The sequence below is a fragment of the Salmo trutta genome, chromosome 2, assembly GCF_901001165.1.
Source record: "Salmo trutta chromosome 2, fSalTru1.1, whole genome shotgun sequence".
In the NCBI taxonomy this organism is placed as follows: domain Eukaryota; kingdom Metazoa; phylum Chordata; class Actinopteri; order Salmoniformes; family Salmonidae; genus Salmo; species Salmo trutta.
The window spans coordinates 9721126-9739525 of NC_042958.1; the positions used below are offsets into that span (position 1 = coordinate 9721126).

At 45.0% G+C, this 18400-nt stretch overlaps 1 protein-coding gene across 6 annotated transcripts in view; it reads left to right on the forward strand.

The window, feature by feature from the left end:
• Positions 1–18400, forward strand: part of LOC115150117 (receptor-type tyrosine-protein phosphatase mu) — a 303522-nt gene that overhangs the window by 251495 nt on the left and 33627 nt on the right. For all 6 annotated transcript variants that reach the window (XM_029693071.1, XM_029693087.1, XM_029693079.1 and 3 more), the window contains 2 exons: positions 2664–2700; positions 11553–11650. In XM_029693071.1, coding sequence (XP_029548931.1) covers positions 2664–2700; positions 11553–11650 — 135 coding nt within the window. The remainder of the gene's footprint in view (positions 1–2663; positions 2701–11552; positions 11651–18400) is intronic.

Here is an 18400-nt window from a genome sequence, read left to right on the forward strand (position 1 = left end):
CCTCCTTGCCTCCCCCTCTACCTCCTAGCTTCCTCCACGCCTCCCCCTCTACCTCCTTGCTTCATCCTCGCCTCCGCCTCTACCTCCTTGCTTCCTCCTCGCCTCCCCCTCTACCTCCTTGCCTCCCCCTCTACATCCTCACCTCCTCCACGCCTCCCACTCTACCTCCTCGCCTCCCCCTCTACCTCCTCGCCTCCCCCTCTACCTCCACTCTGAGCTTTGCCTTCATTTGTCATTAGCCATTAGCAACATTAAGGTTAGCTCCCTCCTCTTCAAAGGTAAATGAGTGTAAATTTGCAGTGCAGGTGCTCGGAGATCGATAAAGAGATAATTATGAAAGCAGCGGCTCTCATTGTCAATAGAGGACTATCTAAGTGTTAGAGCGGAAACATCTTAGTCCTCGCTGTCTTGCTTTGGTACCACCTGTTCTTATAGTTCTCCATAACCAGAAGTTATCCAGAGCCAGGCGGGGCGGTGTGATTACAAGGACATTATGCATTATGTAGAGTGACATCTGTTACGTTGTTGCTACGTTGTTGTTACGTCTGTTAAGATGTTGTCCCTAGAAACTTAATGGACATTTTGCATTTGAAATAAGGATTGGTCATCCCACCAAATCAATTTCCTAAGAATCAGTCTTACAGTACTCATTAGAACATAGCAGAAATAAATTCTGGATGTTTGTGTGTCCAGTCGCGTGTGTCTGTGTCCAGTCGCGTGTGTCTGTGTCCAGTCGTGTGTGTGTTGTGTTGAATTAGCATTCTGCAGTTCATCTAGCCGCTCTGCAGGTTAGCTGATGAAGCTACTTACAGCCTGACCCCCAAGGGACTCGTGGTGAATTACCCATCAGGACCCCTATCAGAACACCGCCCTGAAGATTTGTATATGTACTGTACACTACCTCCCTCCGCTGAACCTCTCCTCTCCCTGCAGACTCTGTCTGGCTTGCTGCTCCCTCCCGAGTGTTTCTGTAGCCTGGTTCAAGATCTGTTTGTGCTGTCTTGCATGACGATGACCATAGAAGTTGGCTAATTAGTACAGATCTGGGACCAGGCTAGGATTTGTGTGTGGCGCAGTCAGTCAGTGAACTCTGCAGCACTTTAGTGAGTGCTGCTTGTCTCCCAGGCACAGACTCAACAGATCCCAATGAAGTCGAATTTCAGAAGAAAGTCGAAACGTTTCTTCCACCATGATGATCACACAGAACACGTGACCAGTCAATGAACCCTTCTCCTAATAGGCTCTCGCTAACTAACTCTATAGTCGATTTTCCTCACCATGTGTGCTCCCACGGTGAGAATTCATCGATAGTGTGTAGAGCAAGAGGATAAACAACCCTTATGGTGGACAAGATATAAAGAAATCATTTAAACAGTGCACTCAGCAACCAGTGCCCATAGGGACAGAGTCCAGAGAGACAGAGAGCCCGTCAGAGCCCAGAGAGGCAGAGAGCCCGTCAGAGCCCAGAGAGGCAGAGAGCCCGTCAGAGCCCAGAGAGGCAGAGAGCCCGTCAGAGCCCAGAGAGGCAGAGAGCCCGTCAGAGCCCAGAGAGGCAGAGAGCCCGTCAGAGCCCAGAGAGGCAGAGAGCCCGTCAGAGCCCAGAGAGGCAGAGAGCCCGTCAGAGCCCAGAGAGCCCGTCAGAGCCCAGAGAGCCCGTCAGAGCCCAGAGAGCCCGAGAGCCCAGAGAGGCAGAGAGCCCAGAGAGGCAGAGAGCCCAGAGAGGCAGAGAGCCCAGAGAGGCAGAGAGCCCAGAGAGGCAGAGAGCCCGTCAGAGCCCAGAGAGGCAGAGAGCCCGTCAGAGCCCAGAGAGCCCGTCAGAGCCCAGAGAGCCCGTCAGAGCCCAGAGAGCCCGTCAGAGCCCAGAGAGACAGAGAGCCCAGCCTATCATAGCCCAGAGAGCCCAGCCTATCAGAGTAGAGGGATTAAGTTTTTAAGTTTTTTATATTCCACGTTGAGAAAGTTATTTACAGTTGATGTAAATGAAATATGGCAGTGTTAAGAGCTGGACCAGATGAAGACAATGGCTCACACTTTGTGGCGTGTGGGAACGGCTCTTTAAGCTTATGTTTAGCTTCCCACTTTGTACGGTAGGCCTTGCTAGAATACAAGATGCTCAACAAATGAAATTTGAAGGGATTGGAGTAATCCCTAGGAGATTGAGCGTATTACGAAGATAAATCACACAATATGCAATGGAACAATAGTACAACCGTGTGTGTGTTGGATGTTAATTTGACCACTATTGTCACAACAAAATAATCCTGCAGCAACACAGGATTTGAATGTTTAGTCCATAATGTTGCTTGATCGATGGTTAGACTATTAGCTGGCCAAAAAAATGAGATTACATGAAAGTGCAATACTGTTAATATAACTGCGTGTTAGTGTGGGTTTTAAGTTAGTTTATGTAAATCATGATCCTTATTTACATGTGTGTTCACTAACGTTATAGTTGCTGGAAGCCGAATCAACCTTTTCTTTCTAATTGGCTTGAATTATTTAGTCAGACTGCTGCTTTTTTCACTGCAGCAGGTTTTGCTTTTTGACCCAAGTAAACAAATATGCCCATTATCCTGCATTCCTTTGTGTGTTCAACTCTTTTTGACTGACATCTGTGTGCTTAAAGTTTGTTTCTCTCTCTCGCTCTGTCTTTCGGATTTCAGGGCTACCACAGACCAAATCATTACATCTCTACCCAAGGTAAGAACAGCAACACACCATAGGCATTCTCTTGTCTGAATATTTTCAGTATTGTTGTCAGATCTGCAACTCTTCCGTCTGCTGTTCAGACTGACGGCCTCATCGGAACTGTCAGCACGGATATATAGGAGATGTGTAAAAAGCTGTGTGACTCCCCTCTCTTTATCCAACCTCCTCTCCCCCTTCCAAGCCGTGTTATGTAGCATCTTAGAACAATTCATCAGCCGTGTGAGCAGGAGGGGTGGAGAGAGAACGAGGGATGGGAAAGGAAGAGGGCAGTAATAAATAAATGGATTAGGCCATGTGTACTGGCGCATTTGTATGTGTGTGTGCGCATTCATGCACGTGCATGTCTATAGGTGTGTGTTTTATAACTGCGTTAATCCGGCAGGCAGATGCTGGCTGTGTGCAAGAGGACCGCTTTTCCAACAAGCCCCCTGGAGGGGCTCTCTGATTGATAGTTAATTGTTGTGCAGTTCTCGGAGGCCCTGTTTCCTCAGCCAGCCGCGCAAAGGTAATTCCATTCCATGCTCACTCCGAGTAAAGGCAGCCCATTGAGACATAATAGACTCTGCAGTCTGGTCTAGTCGGCCTGGGAGTTGCATAATGGCCTGCCCCGGCCACCCTCCTGGCCGCTCTGAACTCGACCAGCATCTAAAACGGCCCCCACTATGTCTTGGTAGTGTGACTCTGTGTACTACATTGTAGGCCATGGAGAAAGGCTAATTTAAATCAAATGTTTTTGTCACATGCTTCATAGACAACAGGTGTAGACTAACAGTGAAATGCTTTTCCAGCAATGCAGAGTTAAAGTTGAGATAAAAAATAAAATAGAAATGGTGACAGGAGGAATAAATACACAGTGAATAATGAAAAAGAATATAGAGTAAAACACATTGGCTGTATACAGGGAGTAGAAAATAACATGGCTGTATACAGGGAGTAGAAAATAACATGGCTGTATACAGGGAGTAGAAAATAACATGGCTGTATACAGGGAGTAGAAAATAACATGGCTGTATACAGGGAGTAGAAAATAACATGGCTGTATACAGGGAGTAGAAAATAACATGGCTGTATACAGGGAGTAGAAAATAACATGGCTGTATACAGGGAGCAGAAAATAACATGGCTGTATACAGGGAGTAGAAAATAACATGGCTGTATACAGGGAGTAGAAAATAACATGGCTGTATACAGGGAGTAGAAAATAACATGGCTGTATACAGGGAGTAGAAAATAACATGGCTGTATACAGGGAGTAGAAAATAACATGGCTGTATACAGGGAGTAGAAAATAACATGGCTGTATACAGGGAGTAGAAAATAACATGGCTGTATACAGGGAGTAGAAAATAACATGGCTGTATACAGGGAGTAGAAAATAACATGGCTGTATACAGGGAGTAGAAAATAACATGGCTGTATACAGGGAGTAGAAAATAACATGGCTGTATACAGGGAGTAGTACATGGCTGTATACAGGGAGTAGAAAATAACATGGCTGTATACAGGGAGTAGAAAATAACATGGCTGTATACAGGGAGTAGAAAATAACATGGCTGTATACAGGGAGTAGAAAATAACATGGCTGTATACAGGGAGTAGAAAATAACATGGCTGTATACAGGGAGTAGAAAATAACATGGCTGTATACAGGGAGAAGAAAATAACATGGCTGTATACAGGGAGTAGAAAATAACATGGCTGTATACAGGGAGTAGAAAATAACATGGCTGTATACAGGGAGTAGAAAATAACATGGCTGTATACAGGGAGTAGAAAATAACATGGCTGTATACAGGGAGTAGAAAATAACATGGCTGTATACAGGGAGTAGAAAATAACATGGCTGTATACAGGGAGTAGAAAATAACATGGCTGTATACAGGGAGTAGAAAATAACATGGCTGTATACAGGGAGTAGAAAATAACATGGCTGTATACAGGGAGTAGAAAATAACATGGCTGTATACAGGGAGTAGAAAATAACATGGCTGTATACAGGGAGTAGAAAATAACATGGCTGTATACAGGGAGTAGAAAATAACATGGCTGTATACAGGGAGTAGAAAATAACATGGCTGTATACAGGGAGTAGAAAATAACATGGCTGTATACAGGGAGTAGAAAATAACATGGCTGTATACAGGGAGTAGAAAATAACATGGCTGTATACAGGGAGTAGAAAATAACATGGCTGTATACAGGGAGTAGAAAATAACATGGCTGTATACAGGGAGTAGAAAATAACATGGCTGTATACAGGGAGTAGAAAATAACATGGCTGTATACAGGGAGTAGAAAATAACATGGCTGTATACAGGGAGTAGAAAATAACATGGCTGTATACAGGGAGTAGAAAATAACATGGCTGTATACAGGGAGTAGAAAATAACATGGCTGTATACAGGGAGTAGAAAATAACATGGCTGTATACAGGGAGTAGAAAATAACATGGCTGTATACAGGGAGTAGAAAATAACATGGCTGTATACAGGGAGTAGAAAATAACATGGCTGTATACAGGGAGTAGAAAATAACATGGCTGTATACAGGGAGTAGAAAATAACATGGCTGTATACAGGGAGTAGAAAATAACATGGCTGTATACAGGGAGTAGAAAATAACATGGCTGTATACAGGGAGTAGAAAATAACATGGCTGTATACAGGGAGTAGAAAATAACATGGCTGTATACAGGGAGTAGAAAATAACATGGCTGTATACAGGGAGTAGAAAATAACATGGCTGTATACAGGGAGTAGAAAATAACATGGCTGTATACAGGGAGTAGAAAATAACATGGCTGTATACAGGGAGTAGAAAATAACATGGCTGTATACAGGGAGTAGAAAATAACATGGCTGTATACAGGGAGTAGAAAATAACATGGCTGTATACAGGGAGTAGAAAATAACATGGCTGTATACAGGGAGTAGAAAATAACATGGCTGTATACAGGGAGTAGAAAATAACATGGCTGTATACAGGGAGTAGAAAATAACATGGCTGTATACAGGGAGTAGAAAATAACATGGCTGTATACAGGGAGTAGAAAATAACATGGCTGTATACAGGGAGTAGAAATAACATGGCTGTATACAGGGAGTAGAAAATAACATGGCTGTATACAGGGAGTAGAAAATAACATGGCTGTATACAGGGAGAAGAAAATAACATGGCTGTATACAGGGAGTAGAAAATAACATGGCTGTATACAGGGAGTAGAAAATAACATGGCTGTATACAGGGAGTAGAAAATAACATGGCTGTATACAGGGAGTAGAAAATAACATGGCTGTATACAGGGAGTAGAAAATAACATGGCTATATACAGGGAGTAGAAAATAACATGGCTGTATACAGGGAGTAGAAAATAACATGGCTGTATATAGGGAGTAGAAAATAACATGGCTGTATACAGGGAGTAGAAAATAACATGGCTGTATACAGGGAGAAGAAAATAACATGGCTGTATACAGGGAGTAGAAAATAACATGGCTGTATACAGGGAGTAGAAAATAACATGGCTGTATACAGGGAGAAGAAAATAACATGGCTGTATACAGGGAGTAGAAAATAACATGGCTGTATACAGGGAGAAGAAAATAACATGGCTGTATACAGGGAGTAGAAAATAACATGGCTGTATACAGGGAGTAGAAAATAACATGGCTGTATACAGGGAGTAGAAAATAACATGGCTGTATACAGGGAGTAGAAAATAACATGGCTGTATACAGGGAGTAGAAAATAACATGGCTGTATACAAGGAGTAGAAAATAACATGGCTGTATACAGGGAGTAGAAAATAACATGGCTATACACAGGGAGTAGAAAATAACATGGCTGTATACAGGGAGCAGAAAATAGCATGGCTGTATACAGGGAGCAGAAAATAACATGGCTGTATACAGGGAGCAGAAAATAACATGGCTGTATACAGGGAGCAGAAAATAACATGGCTGTATACAGGGAGCAGAAAATAACATGGCTGTATACAGGGAGTAGAAAATAACATGGCTGTATACAGGGAGTAGAAAATAACATGGCTGTATACAGGGAGTAGAAAATAACATGGCTGTATACAGGGAGTAGAAAATAACATGGCTGTATACAGGGAGTAGAAAATAACATGGCTGTATACAGGGAGTAGAAAATAACATGGCTGTATACAGGGAGTAGAAAATAACATGGCTGTATACAGGGAGTAGAAAATAACATGGCTGTATACAGGGAGTAGAAAATAACATGGCTGTATACAGGGAGTAGAAAATAACATGGCTGTATACAGGGAGAAGAAAATAACATGGCTGTATACAGGGAGTAGAAAATAACATGGCTGTATACAGGGAGTAGAAAATAACATGGCTGTATACAGGGAGTAGAAAATAACATGGCTGTATACAGGGAGTAGAAAATAACATGGCTGTATACAGGGAGAAGAAAATAACATGGCTGTATACAGGGAGTAGAAAATAACATGGCTGTATACAGGGAGTAGAAAATAACATGGCTGTATACAGGGAGTAGAAAATAACATGGCTGTATACAGGGAGTAGAAAATAACATGGCTGTATACAGGGAGTAGAAAATAACATGGCTGTATACAGGGAGTAGAAAATAACATGGCTGTACTAGGAGAGGGTTGACCTCTATCCTATTTTATGAGACAATGCAATACGTACTGTACTTAGTCATTATATACATTGAATAGGAGAGAAATAATGGAACACACCGGCCTCAGACAGAATTGGCCTTTTTATATATATATATATTAGTGTTTGCAACTTTAAAAGAGTTTCAAAGCGGGGAGCTAGAGCGGAAAAACAGTAACTAACTGAGCCGTTGTCCAGTTGAAAGGCTCATGTGCTGCAGACCAATCGGACGCTTGTCAGTCATGGGCGTTCATACACTTTGTCCGAGCATGGTATCCCAAACAGCTGCATTTTCTCCATCCACCCTTTTGGTCAGTTAGCCTTTTTAATACAATATAATTGATACAATACGTATCACCTTTATTACCAGATCAAATGTTTTAAGTAGACACATACACATTAACTGTGCCCTCACATAACCCCTGTCTGCCTTGCACATTCCTCTTTCTATGGAAAAAAGGTGAGAAGAAGTAGCCCCGTCTCTCTTCCTCCTGAAGAATCCCGTCTGTCTGTCTGTCTGTCTGTCTGTCTGTCTGTCTGTCTGTCTGTCTGTCTGTCTGTCTGTCTGTCTGTCTCTGTCTGTCTCTGTCTGTCTCTGTCTGTCTCTGTCTGTCTCTGTCTGTGTCTGTCTGTCTGTCTGTCTGTCTGTCTGTCTGTCTCTCTCTTCCTCCTGAAGAATCCTGTCTGTCTGTCTGTCTGTCTGTCTGTCTGTCTGTCTGTCTGTCTGTCTGTCTGTCTGTCTGTCTGTCTGTCTGTCTGTCTGTCTGTCTGTCTGTGTCTGTCTCTCAGTGTAACAAGATGAAACGCATTCCAGTCTCACGGACAGAGCCTCTCCTCTGACAGCCTGTCCTCTTGGGCTGTCTGTGGAGCTTTTGTTTAGCTTTTTCTCCTGCTTCCTTGTCCTATTCCCCCAGTGCACTATGGGAGAAGCTCTTCTCCACATCTAATTGCCTGACTTGACTTCACCCTCTGCTGCGCTAGGCCATTTACTGTATCTGAAAAATGATGTCACTTTTTCTTCTCCCAGACGACGACACCAGCCGCTCTGCTTCTCTTCTCCGCCGAGATTTTCCTTCGCCACACGCTGTTAACGCTGTGTCAACACAGATTACTGTTTTGGTTGGCAAGTGTCTTGCAAGTTCACAAAGTATCTGCATAAGGGGGGAGGGAAGGGGAGAGTACTAGCATAGCGCTCTTAGATGGAAAGAGTTGGGAGATCAACCCTCCAGGAATACACCGAGCACTGGGCATTTATCATATCATCTGCATATCATCACTATCCCTGAGTGGATGAGGAACTGTAAGACTGTTCTGATTGAACCAGGGTTGATGTCAATTCTGAATTGAGTTGCGAATTTTGTCTTAAATTCCAATACATCGTTTTTTTTTTATTCATTTTTTTAATTAGCCACACCTTACAGGAAGCATAATTTGTATTTAATTTGAATGAAAATAAGTAGAATTGAATTCAGTGAAATTCATTGAAATTCAAATGGATAATTTATTCCATCATTGTGCTCATCAAGTATGGTTACCAATACTATGTTTAACATGTTGAAAAGTTTCATTTTCAAAACTCAAGTCTTCTAAAAAAATGTTTTCAATAATTATAGCGGTCTTTTGTATTCTGTCTATAATAATTCCTAATTCACCTACAATTAAATATTAAACAGAAATGCATATCCAAGTGTGCGTTAGATCAAACACTCCAGAATGGAACCTCTTCTCATGACAAAAATACTAACAAATGACTATTTGACACTGAGTTATAATCAAGCTAAGACTTGAAATGGTATCTGTATTTCTTTAGTAGGAGGTGTCAGATGCTTTTGGCAAAATATTTGTCAAAGGAATGAGACTCATATGTTTCATGTCTCTTTGAATTGGTTTGAAATGAATTCCAATTCAAATTGTGCTTCCTATGGGGTGTAGCCAATTCAAATGTCAGTTCATGGGTCGAATTGAATTACATTCAGAAATATCGAATTGAACCCAAACCTGGATTGAACAAAATCTGCCTTAAAGATAGTAAGTTTATAGTAAAGAAGCAAAAAAAAGGAGCCTAGGCTCGTGATGCTATCAGGAGGAGTAAAGGGGGGCAGAGGAGAACAGGGAGTGTATTGGCCTCACACACAAAGCTCTTGTTCCTAGGAGAGATGGTCATGAATACCAGGAGAGATGGTCATGAATACCAGGAGAACATGGGGCCTGGCATCGCTAATGAGAAAAGTGGCTTGCTCACACTAGAGGCACCCGGCAATGTCACACCAGGAGGATTCTCGAGCGACACAAGTGTTTGGTAATACGGTTGTTTGTTTGAGCATGAATATGGAACGTCTGCAGTGAGCTGTGTGTGTGGTTTAGCTGTTGGACGCAGTTTGCCATGGCTGGAGGTACGCGCGTCGCAGCTCTCGAGAACACACACACACACACAGATTTGCAGGAGCTAATTAGCTCGTCAAAAGTCATTTTTTACATTTGCCAGTTAATTAAAAATAATGTTTATTTGAATTAATTAAATTAGTAATTCTTCCTTGCAGGATTCTTCATTGCTCGGCGCAATCTGAAACACGGCCCACATTAAAGTGTGTAGGAGTTAATTGAGAGTGTGTGCAGACTGCTTTCCCCTACCTTGTCATTCAGCTTGTGTTGGCGTGTGTGTCTGTGTGTGCGGACTTAGATCCAGGCATTAGTTGATTCCCCTGTCAACAGTGATCAGAATGCACAGGCACACAGCGCCTGTGTTCCGTTTTGATCAGGTTCAACTGGGAAAAACAAGGTGTTAATCAGCTGAACCTGTGTACTTTTCATGCTCAGAAAGCAAGCAAGCAAGCAAGCAATTGACAAATGTAAGGGATGTGATGAGCATTAAATCAGTACGACAATAACCTGGTCTAAGACGTGGGTGATGAGACAAACAAATGAGTTGTAGGTCTGACAACAATATTGACAATACTTGAGTGGAAAAAAACACTTGCATTGGTGTCATTGATAACATTGATATCATAGTGCCTTCAGAAAGTATTCACATCCCTTGACTTTTCCCACATTTTGATTTTACAGCCTGAATTTAAAATGGATTCCATTGAGATGTTGTCATTGGCCTACACACAATACCCCATAATGTCAAAGTGGAATTATGTTTTTTCGAAATTGTTAATAATGAATTAAAAATGAAAAGCTGAAATGTTGTTATGGCAAGCCTAAATACGTTCAGGAGTAAAAATGTGCATACGTTGCATGGACTGACTCTGTGCAATAACAGTGTTTAACATGATTTCTGAATGACTACCTCATCTCTGTACCCCACACATACAATTATCTGTAAGGTCCCTCAGTTGAGCAGTGAATTTAAAACAGATTCAACCACAAAGACCTGGGAGGTTTTCCAATGCCTCACAAAGAAGGGCACCCATTGGTAGATGGGGTAAAAATAAAATTTAAATTAAAATCTTCCATTGAATATCCCTTTGAGCATGGTGAAGTTATTAATTACACTTTGGATGGTGTATCAATGGGACGGAAGGAAACCGCTCAGGGATTTCACCATGAGGCCAATGATGACTTTAAAACAGTTAGTTTAATTAGCTGTGATAGGAGAACATTGAGAATGGATCAACATTGTAGTTACTCCACAATACTACCCTGAATGGCAGAGTGAAAATAAGGAAGCCTGTACAGTATAAAAAAAATCCAAAACATGCATCCTGTTTGCAATAAGGCACTAAAATATAACTGCAAAAAATGTGGCAAAGAAATGAATACAAAGCATTATACATTTACATTTACGTCATTTAGCAGACGCTCTTATCCAGAGTGACTTACAGATTGGTGCATTCACCTTATGATATCCAGTGGAACAACCACTTTACAATAGTACATCTGCCAATAGTACATATGCCATTATGTTTAAGGTAAATCCAACACAACACATCACTGAATACCATTCTTCATATTTTCAAGCTCTATTATGGTATGGATATGCTTGTCGTTGGCAAAGACTAGGGAGAAAAATCCACCTTTCAGCAGGACAATAACCTACAACATCGCACTTTGTAACACAACAAAATGTAGAAAAGGGGGTTTGAATACTTTCTCCTTCAGAAAGTATAGATAACATTGCTATCAGTATGGTCACAAAGGGCTTCACGTACACTCAACCTCTCTCTCTCGTTCTCTTTCTCTCCTCAGGGCCCATGCAGGAGACGGTCTACGACTTCTGGAGGATGGTGTGGCAGGAGAACACGGCAACTATTGTCATGGTGACCAACCTGGTGGAGGTGGGAAGGGTGAGTACCATGAGACCCAGCCACACACACACAGTACTGGTACATTTTTGTTGATTCAGCCAATAAAGAAATTAAAGAAACCAAATGGCCATATTCCAGATAGGGGATTACAGAAACCCTGGGCCTGATATTATTCCAGGCAGGGGATTACAGAAACCCTGGGCCTGATATTATTCCAGGCAGGGGATTACAGAAACCCTGGGCCTGATATTATTCCAGGCAGGGGATTACAGAAACCCTGGGCATGATATTATTCCAGGCAGGGGATTACAGAAACCCTGGGCATGATATTATTCCAGGCAGGGGATTACAGAAACCCTGGGCCTGATATTATTTCAGGCAGGGGATTACAGAAACCCTGGGCCGGATATTATTCCAGGCAGGGGATTACAGAAACCCTGGGCCTGATATTATTCCAGCGAGGGGATTACAGAAACCCTGGGCCTGATATTATTCCAGCGAGGGGATTACAGAAACCCTGGGCCTGATATTATTCCAGGCAGGGGATTACAGAAACCCTGGGCCTGATATTATTCCAGGTAGGGGATTACAGAAACCCTGGGCCTGATATTATTCCAGGCAGGGGATTACAGAAACCCTGGGCCTGATATTATTCCAGGCAGGGGATTACAGAAACCCTGGGCCTGATATTATACCAGGTAGGGGATTACAGAAACCCTGGGCCTGATATTATTCCAGGTAGGGGATTACAGAAACCCTGGGCCTGATATTATTCCAGGTAGGGGATTACAGAAACCCCGGGCCTGATATTATTCCAGCGAGGGGATTACAGAAACCCTGGGCCTGATATTATTCCAGGCAGGGGATTACAGAAACCCTGGGCCTGATATTATTCCAGGCAGGGGATTACAGAAACCCTGGGCCTGATATTATTCCAGGCAGGGGATTACAGAAACCCTGGGCCTGATATTATTCCAGGCAGGGGATTACAGAAACCCTGGGCCTGATATTATTCCAGGCAGGGGATTACAGAAACCCTGGGCCTGATATTATTCCAGGCAGGGGATTACAGAAACCCTGGGCCTGATATTATTCCAGGCAGGGGATTACAGAAACCCTGGGCCTGATATTATTCCAGGCAGGGGATTACAGAAACCCTGGGCCTGATATTATTCCAGGCAGGGGATTACAGAAACCCTGGGCCTGATATTATTCCAGGCAGGGGATTACAGAAACCCTGGGCCTGATATTATTCCAGGCAGGGGATTACAGAAACCCTGGGCCTGATATTATTCCAGGCAGGGGATTACAGAAACCCTGGGCCTGATATTATTCCAGCGAGGGGATTACAGAAACCCTGGGCCTGATATTATTCCAGCGAGCGGATTACAGAAACCCCGGGCCTGATATTATTCCAGCGAGGGGATTACAGAAACCCTGGGCCTGATATTATTCCAGGCAGGGGATTACAGAAACCCTGGGCCTGATATTATTCCAGGCAGGGGATTACAGAAACCCTGGGCCTGATATTATTCCAGGCAGGGGATTACAGAAACCCTGGGCCTGATATTATTCCAGCGAGGGGATTACAGAAACCCTGGGCCTGATATTATTCCAGCGAGCGGATTACAGAAACCCCGGGCCTGATATTATTCCAGCGAGGGGATTACAGAAACCCTGGGCCTGATATTATTCCAGGCAGGGGATTACAGAAACCCCGGGCCTGATATTATTCCAGGTAGGGGATTACAGAAACCCTGGGCCTGATATTATTCCAGGCAGGGGATTACAGAAACCCCGGGTCTGATATTATTCCAGGCAGGGGATTACAGAAACCCTGGGCCTGATATTATACCAGGTAGGGGATTACAGAAACCCTGGGCCTGATATTATTCCAGGCAGGGGATTACAGAAACCCTGGGCCTGATATTATTCCAGCGAGGGGATTACAGAAACCCTGGGCCTGATATTATTCCAGGCAGGGGATTACAGAAACCCTGGGCCTGATATTATTCCAGGTAGGGGATTACAGAAACCCTGGGCCTGATATTATTCCAGGCAGGGGATTACAGAAACCCTGGGCCTGATATTATTCCAGGCAGGGGATTACAGAAACCCTGGGCCTGATATTATTCCAGGCAGGGGATTACAGAAACCCTGGGCCTGATATTATACCAGGTAGGGGATTACAGAAACCCTGGGCCTGATATTATTCCAGGTAGGGGATTACAGAAACCCTGGGCCTGATATTATTCCAGGTAGGGGATTACAGAAACCCCGGGCCTGATATTATTCCAGCGAGGGGATTACAGAAACCCTGGGCCTGATATTATTCCAGGCAGGGGATTACAGAAACCCTGGGCCTGATATTATTCCAGGCAGGGGATTACAGAAACCCTGGGCCTGATATTATTCCAGGCAGGGGATTACAGAAACCCTGGGCCTGATATTATTCCAGGCAGGGGATTACAGAAACCCTGGGCCTGATATTATTCCAGGCAGGGGATTACAGAAACCCTGGGCCTGATATTATTCCAGGCAGGGGATTACAGAAACCCTGGGCCTGATATTATTCCAGGCAGGGGATTACAGAAACCCTGGGCCTGATATTATTCCAGGCAGGGGATTACAGAAACCCTGGGCCTGATATTATTCCAGGCAGGGGATTACAGAAACCCTGGGCCTGATATTATTCCAGGCAGGGGATTACAGAAACCCTGGGCCTGATATTATTCCAGGCAGGGGATTACAGAAACCCTGGGCCTGATATTATTCCAGGCAGGGGATTACAGAAACCCTGGGCCTGATATTATTCCAGGCAGGGGATTACAGAAACCCTGGGCCTGATATTATTCCAGCGAGGGGATTACAGAAACCCTGGGCCTGATATTATTCCAGCGAGCGGATTACAGAAACCCCGGGCCTGATATTATTCCAGCGAGGGGATTACAGAAACCCTGGGCCTGATATTATTCCAGGCAGGGGATTACAGAAACCCCGGGCCTGATATTATTCCAGGTAGGGGATTACAGAAACCCTGGGCCTGATATTATTCCAGGCAGGGGATTACAGAAACCCCGGGTCTGATATTATTCCAGGCAGGGGATTACAGAAACCCTGGGCCTGATATTATACCAGGTAGGGGATTACAGAAACCCTGGGCCTGATATTATTCCAGGCAGGGGATTACAGAAACCCTGGGCCTGATATTATTCCAGCGAGGGGATTACAGAAACCCTGGGCCTGATATTATTCCAGGCAGGGGATTACAGAAACCCTGGGCCTGATATTATTCCAGGTAGGGGATTACAGAAACCCTGGGCCTGATATTATTCCAGGCAGGGGATTACAGAAACCCTGGGCCTGATATTATTCCAGGCAGGGGATTACAGAAACCCTGGGCCTGATATTATTCCAGGCAGGGGATTACAGAAACCCTGGGTCTGATATTATTCCAGACAGGGAATTACAGAAACCCCGGGCCTGATATTATTCCAGGCAGGGGATTATAGAAACCCTGGGTCTGATATTATTCCAGGCAGGGAATTACAGAAACCCTGGGTCTGATATTATTCCAGGCAGGGGATTACAGAAACCCTGGGCCTGATATTATTCCAGCGAGGGGATTACAGAAACCCTGGGCATGATATTATTCCAGGCAGGGGATTACAGAAACCCTGGGCCTGATATTATTTCAGGCAGGGGATTACAGAAACCCTGGGCCGGATATTATTCCAGGCAGGGGATTACAGAAACCCTGGGCCTGATATTATTCCAGCGAGGGGATTACAGAAACCCTGGGCCTGATATTATTCCAGGCAGGGGATTACAGAAACCCTGGACCTGATATTATTCCAGACGGGATTACAGAAACCCTGGGCCTGATATTATTCCAGGCAGGGGATTACAGAAACCCTGGGCCTGATATTATTCCAGGCAGGGGATTACAGAAACCCTGGGCCGGATATTATTCCAGGCAGGGGATTACAGAAACCCTGGGCCTGATATTATTCCAGGCAGGGGATTACAGAAACCCTGGGCCTGATATTATTCCAGGCAGGGGATTACAGAAACCCTGGGCCTGATATTATTCCAGCGAGGGGATTACAGAAACCCTGGGCCTGATATTATTCCTGCGAGGGGATTACAGAAACCCTGGGCCTGATATTATTCCAGCGAGGATATTACAGAAACCCTGGGCCTGATATTATTCCAGCGAGGAGATTACAGAAACCCTGGGCCTGATATTATTCCAAGCAGGGGATTACAGAAACCCTGGGCCTGATATTATTCCAGGCAGGGGATTACAGAAACCCTGGGCCTGATATTATTCCAGCGAGGGGATTACAGAAACCCTGGGCCTGACATTTTATATCCACTGGAAACTCTAGGCAATGTTCCCTGTGGATGCAGACCTCGTTCAATCCTATCAACAATTATTTAAGCCTTGAGAGGCGTGATCAGAGAGTGATCTGACCTGTTAGTCGCATAATCTCTCTAAAGCGGTCAAACCCATAACACCACACACACACTGACAGAGAGGACATGCCTAACCTGTCTGTGGCTCGTTTAAGAGCCCCAACACCCAGTGGCACCATACCGCATCAGCAAAAGAGGATCCGTGGTGCACGTCCCCAGAGAGTTAGCCAAGCGGTTGAATCCTCCCACCACCGAGCAGAGTCAACACCTGGTGCTATTGTTTTAACCCCTCAGCCCTGGCCATCCCATCTCACCCCCTGTTGAGTCTCCACTCTCCAGACCCCTTCAGTGGGCCGACGGCAGGCAGGAAGGCTGGGGGCGGCAGGCAGGGAGCACAGTGTTAGTCTCTTCCACCATAATAATAAAAACCACTCGCTCCACGGCCATCACCATCTGCTAGGCTGCTTCACCGCTGATGAACTCTGGGAAATCCCTTCTCCCAGGCTCCTGTCGCTCGTTTTCATGCCAAGCTGTTTAGTTTTGATTTCGATCCAGACTCTTTTCTGTTTTTACTTGTCTTTTGGACCACGGGGTAGAGGGATGACGGAGAAAACAACACAACCCCAGATAATGTGTTTGTGACTGCCGCAGGCAGCCATGCACCCGCCGCAGGCAGCCACGCACCCGACCCAGGCAGCCACGCACCCGCCGCAGGCAGCCACGCACCCGACCCAGGCAGCCACGCACCCAAAGCAGGCAGCCATGCACCCGCCGCAGGCAGCCACGCACCCAAAGCAGGCAGCCACGCACCCAAAGCGGGCAGCCACGCACCCAAAGCGGGCAGCCACGCACCCAAAGCGGGCAGCCACGCACCCAAAGCGGGCAGCCACGCACCCAAAGCGGGCAGCCACGCACCCAAAGCGGGCAGCCACGCACCCGCCGCAGGCAGCCACGCACCCAAAGCAGGCAGCCACGCACCCAAAGCAGGCAGCCACGCACCCAAAGCAGGCAGCCACGCACCCAAAGCCGGCCAGCCACGCACCCAAAGCAGGCAGCCACGCACCCGCCGCAGGCAGCCACGCACCCGCCGCAGGCAGCCACGCACACAAAGCAGGCAGCCACGCACCCAAAGCAGGCAGCCACGCACCCAAAGCAGGCAGCCTCCCAAAGCATATCGCATCATAGCCGTCCGACACAGTCAGGGTTAATGGTTAAATAGGATATTTCAACCAAGACTTAATCTAGACAATGCTCCTCAGGGATTAGCTAGCGCAGTGTCAGGGAGATCTGAGAGGCTGGAGGATCTGGACTTGAGCTCCATACTGTTTATTTTGATAGTGTCACTGGATACCCAAACCTCATTTCCCTGATAATCAGGGCTGAAGCTACAGTCAGCTCCACAGGGATCCCCCACACTTTATTTACCCTGTCATATGGCGGCGGGGTATCTAGTAAGATACGGATAGATAGCTAATCGTATTACCACGTCATCTTCCCAGTCTTTTAGTGTGAACCATAAAACATAAATAGAATATGTGACACTCTGTGACCAAAAATGGTGCTCCATATTACCCTGTTGATCCTCTCATATCACAGATTATCTACGTCATCCCAATTCCTCTCAGAACAGTCGCCTGCTACGCCCTGAGGTCCTCACATGCTTGCTCAGTGTGGGGCCTCTAAGGAAACTCCTAAGAAAGCTGCTCACGACACTAAAAAGAAACCAAAGTAGCAGTATTAAGAACAAGCCGTGTTAGTCTGTGGGCTGTCTCTGGTAGGAATGAGGAAACTAGGGGGATCATGGTTAGAGTTCCACATAGTTCTTCTAGATTGGCATTTTTTAAAGGTCTCATCTGTGCTTCTGACAAGAAGAAAAGCACATGGACACAGAGATATGAAATTCTACCACTAGTTATGAGTCCTGGAATAGGAAACGTATAGGATCATCTTAAAATGGTCTCCAACGACGTTGAGATTCCTCTCAAAGGCTATACCAGGAAACAGCGTGTAATAAGAGCTGACGAGGGCCTGTGGAAGCATATTCATGCCACTTACTTAAGAAAATGGCTTGCATGACCTGAAAGGAGACGTATACCAACTAAATGTAATTTGAGCAGCCCAGTACTGTAGAGACATGCTATACAAAACTACAGTACACCATCATAACCCATGTATTTCAATCGATCATGCTTGTTCTCAACTGGTCTACCTGGTTAAATAAAGGTGAAATTAAAAATAAAATAAAAATGCTCAAAACAAACATTAAAATGGTTTATCTCAATGGTGCTTCCATCGTACTGTAACAAACATGTAACTTGCTAATGTGTTAGTGAGGAAAAGTAGGGTGTGTGTGTGGGGGGGCTTTCATAG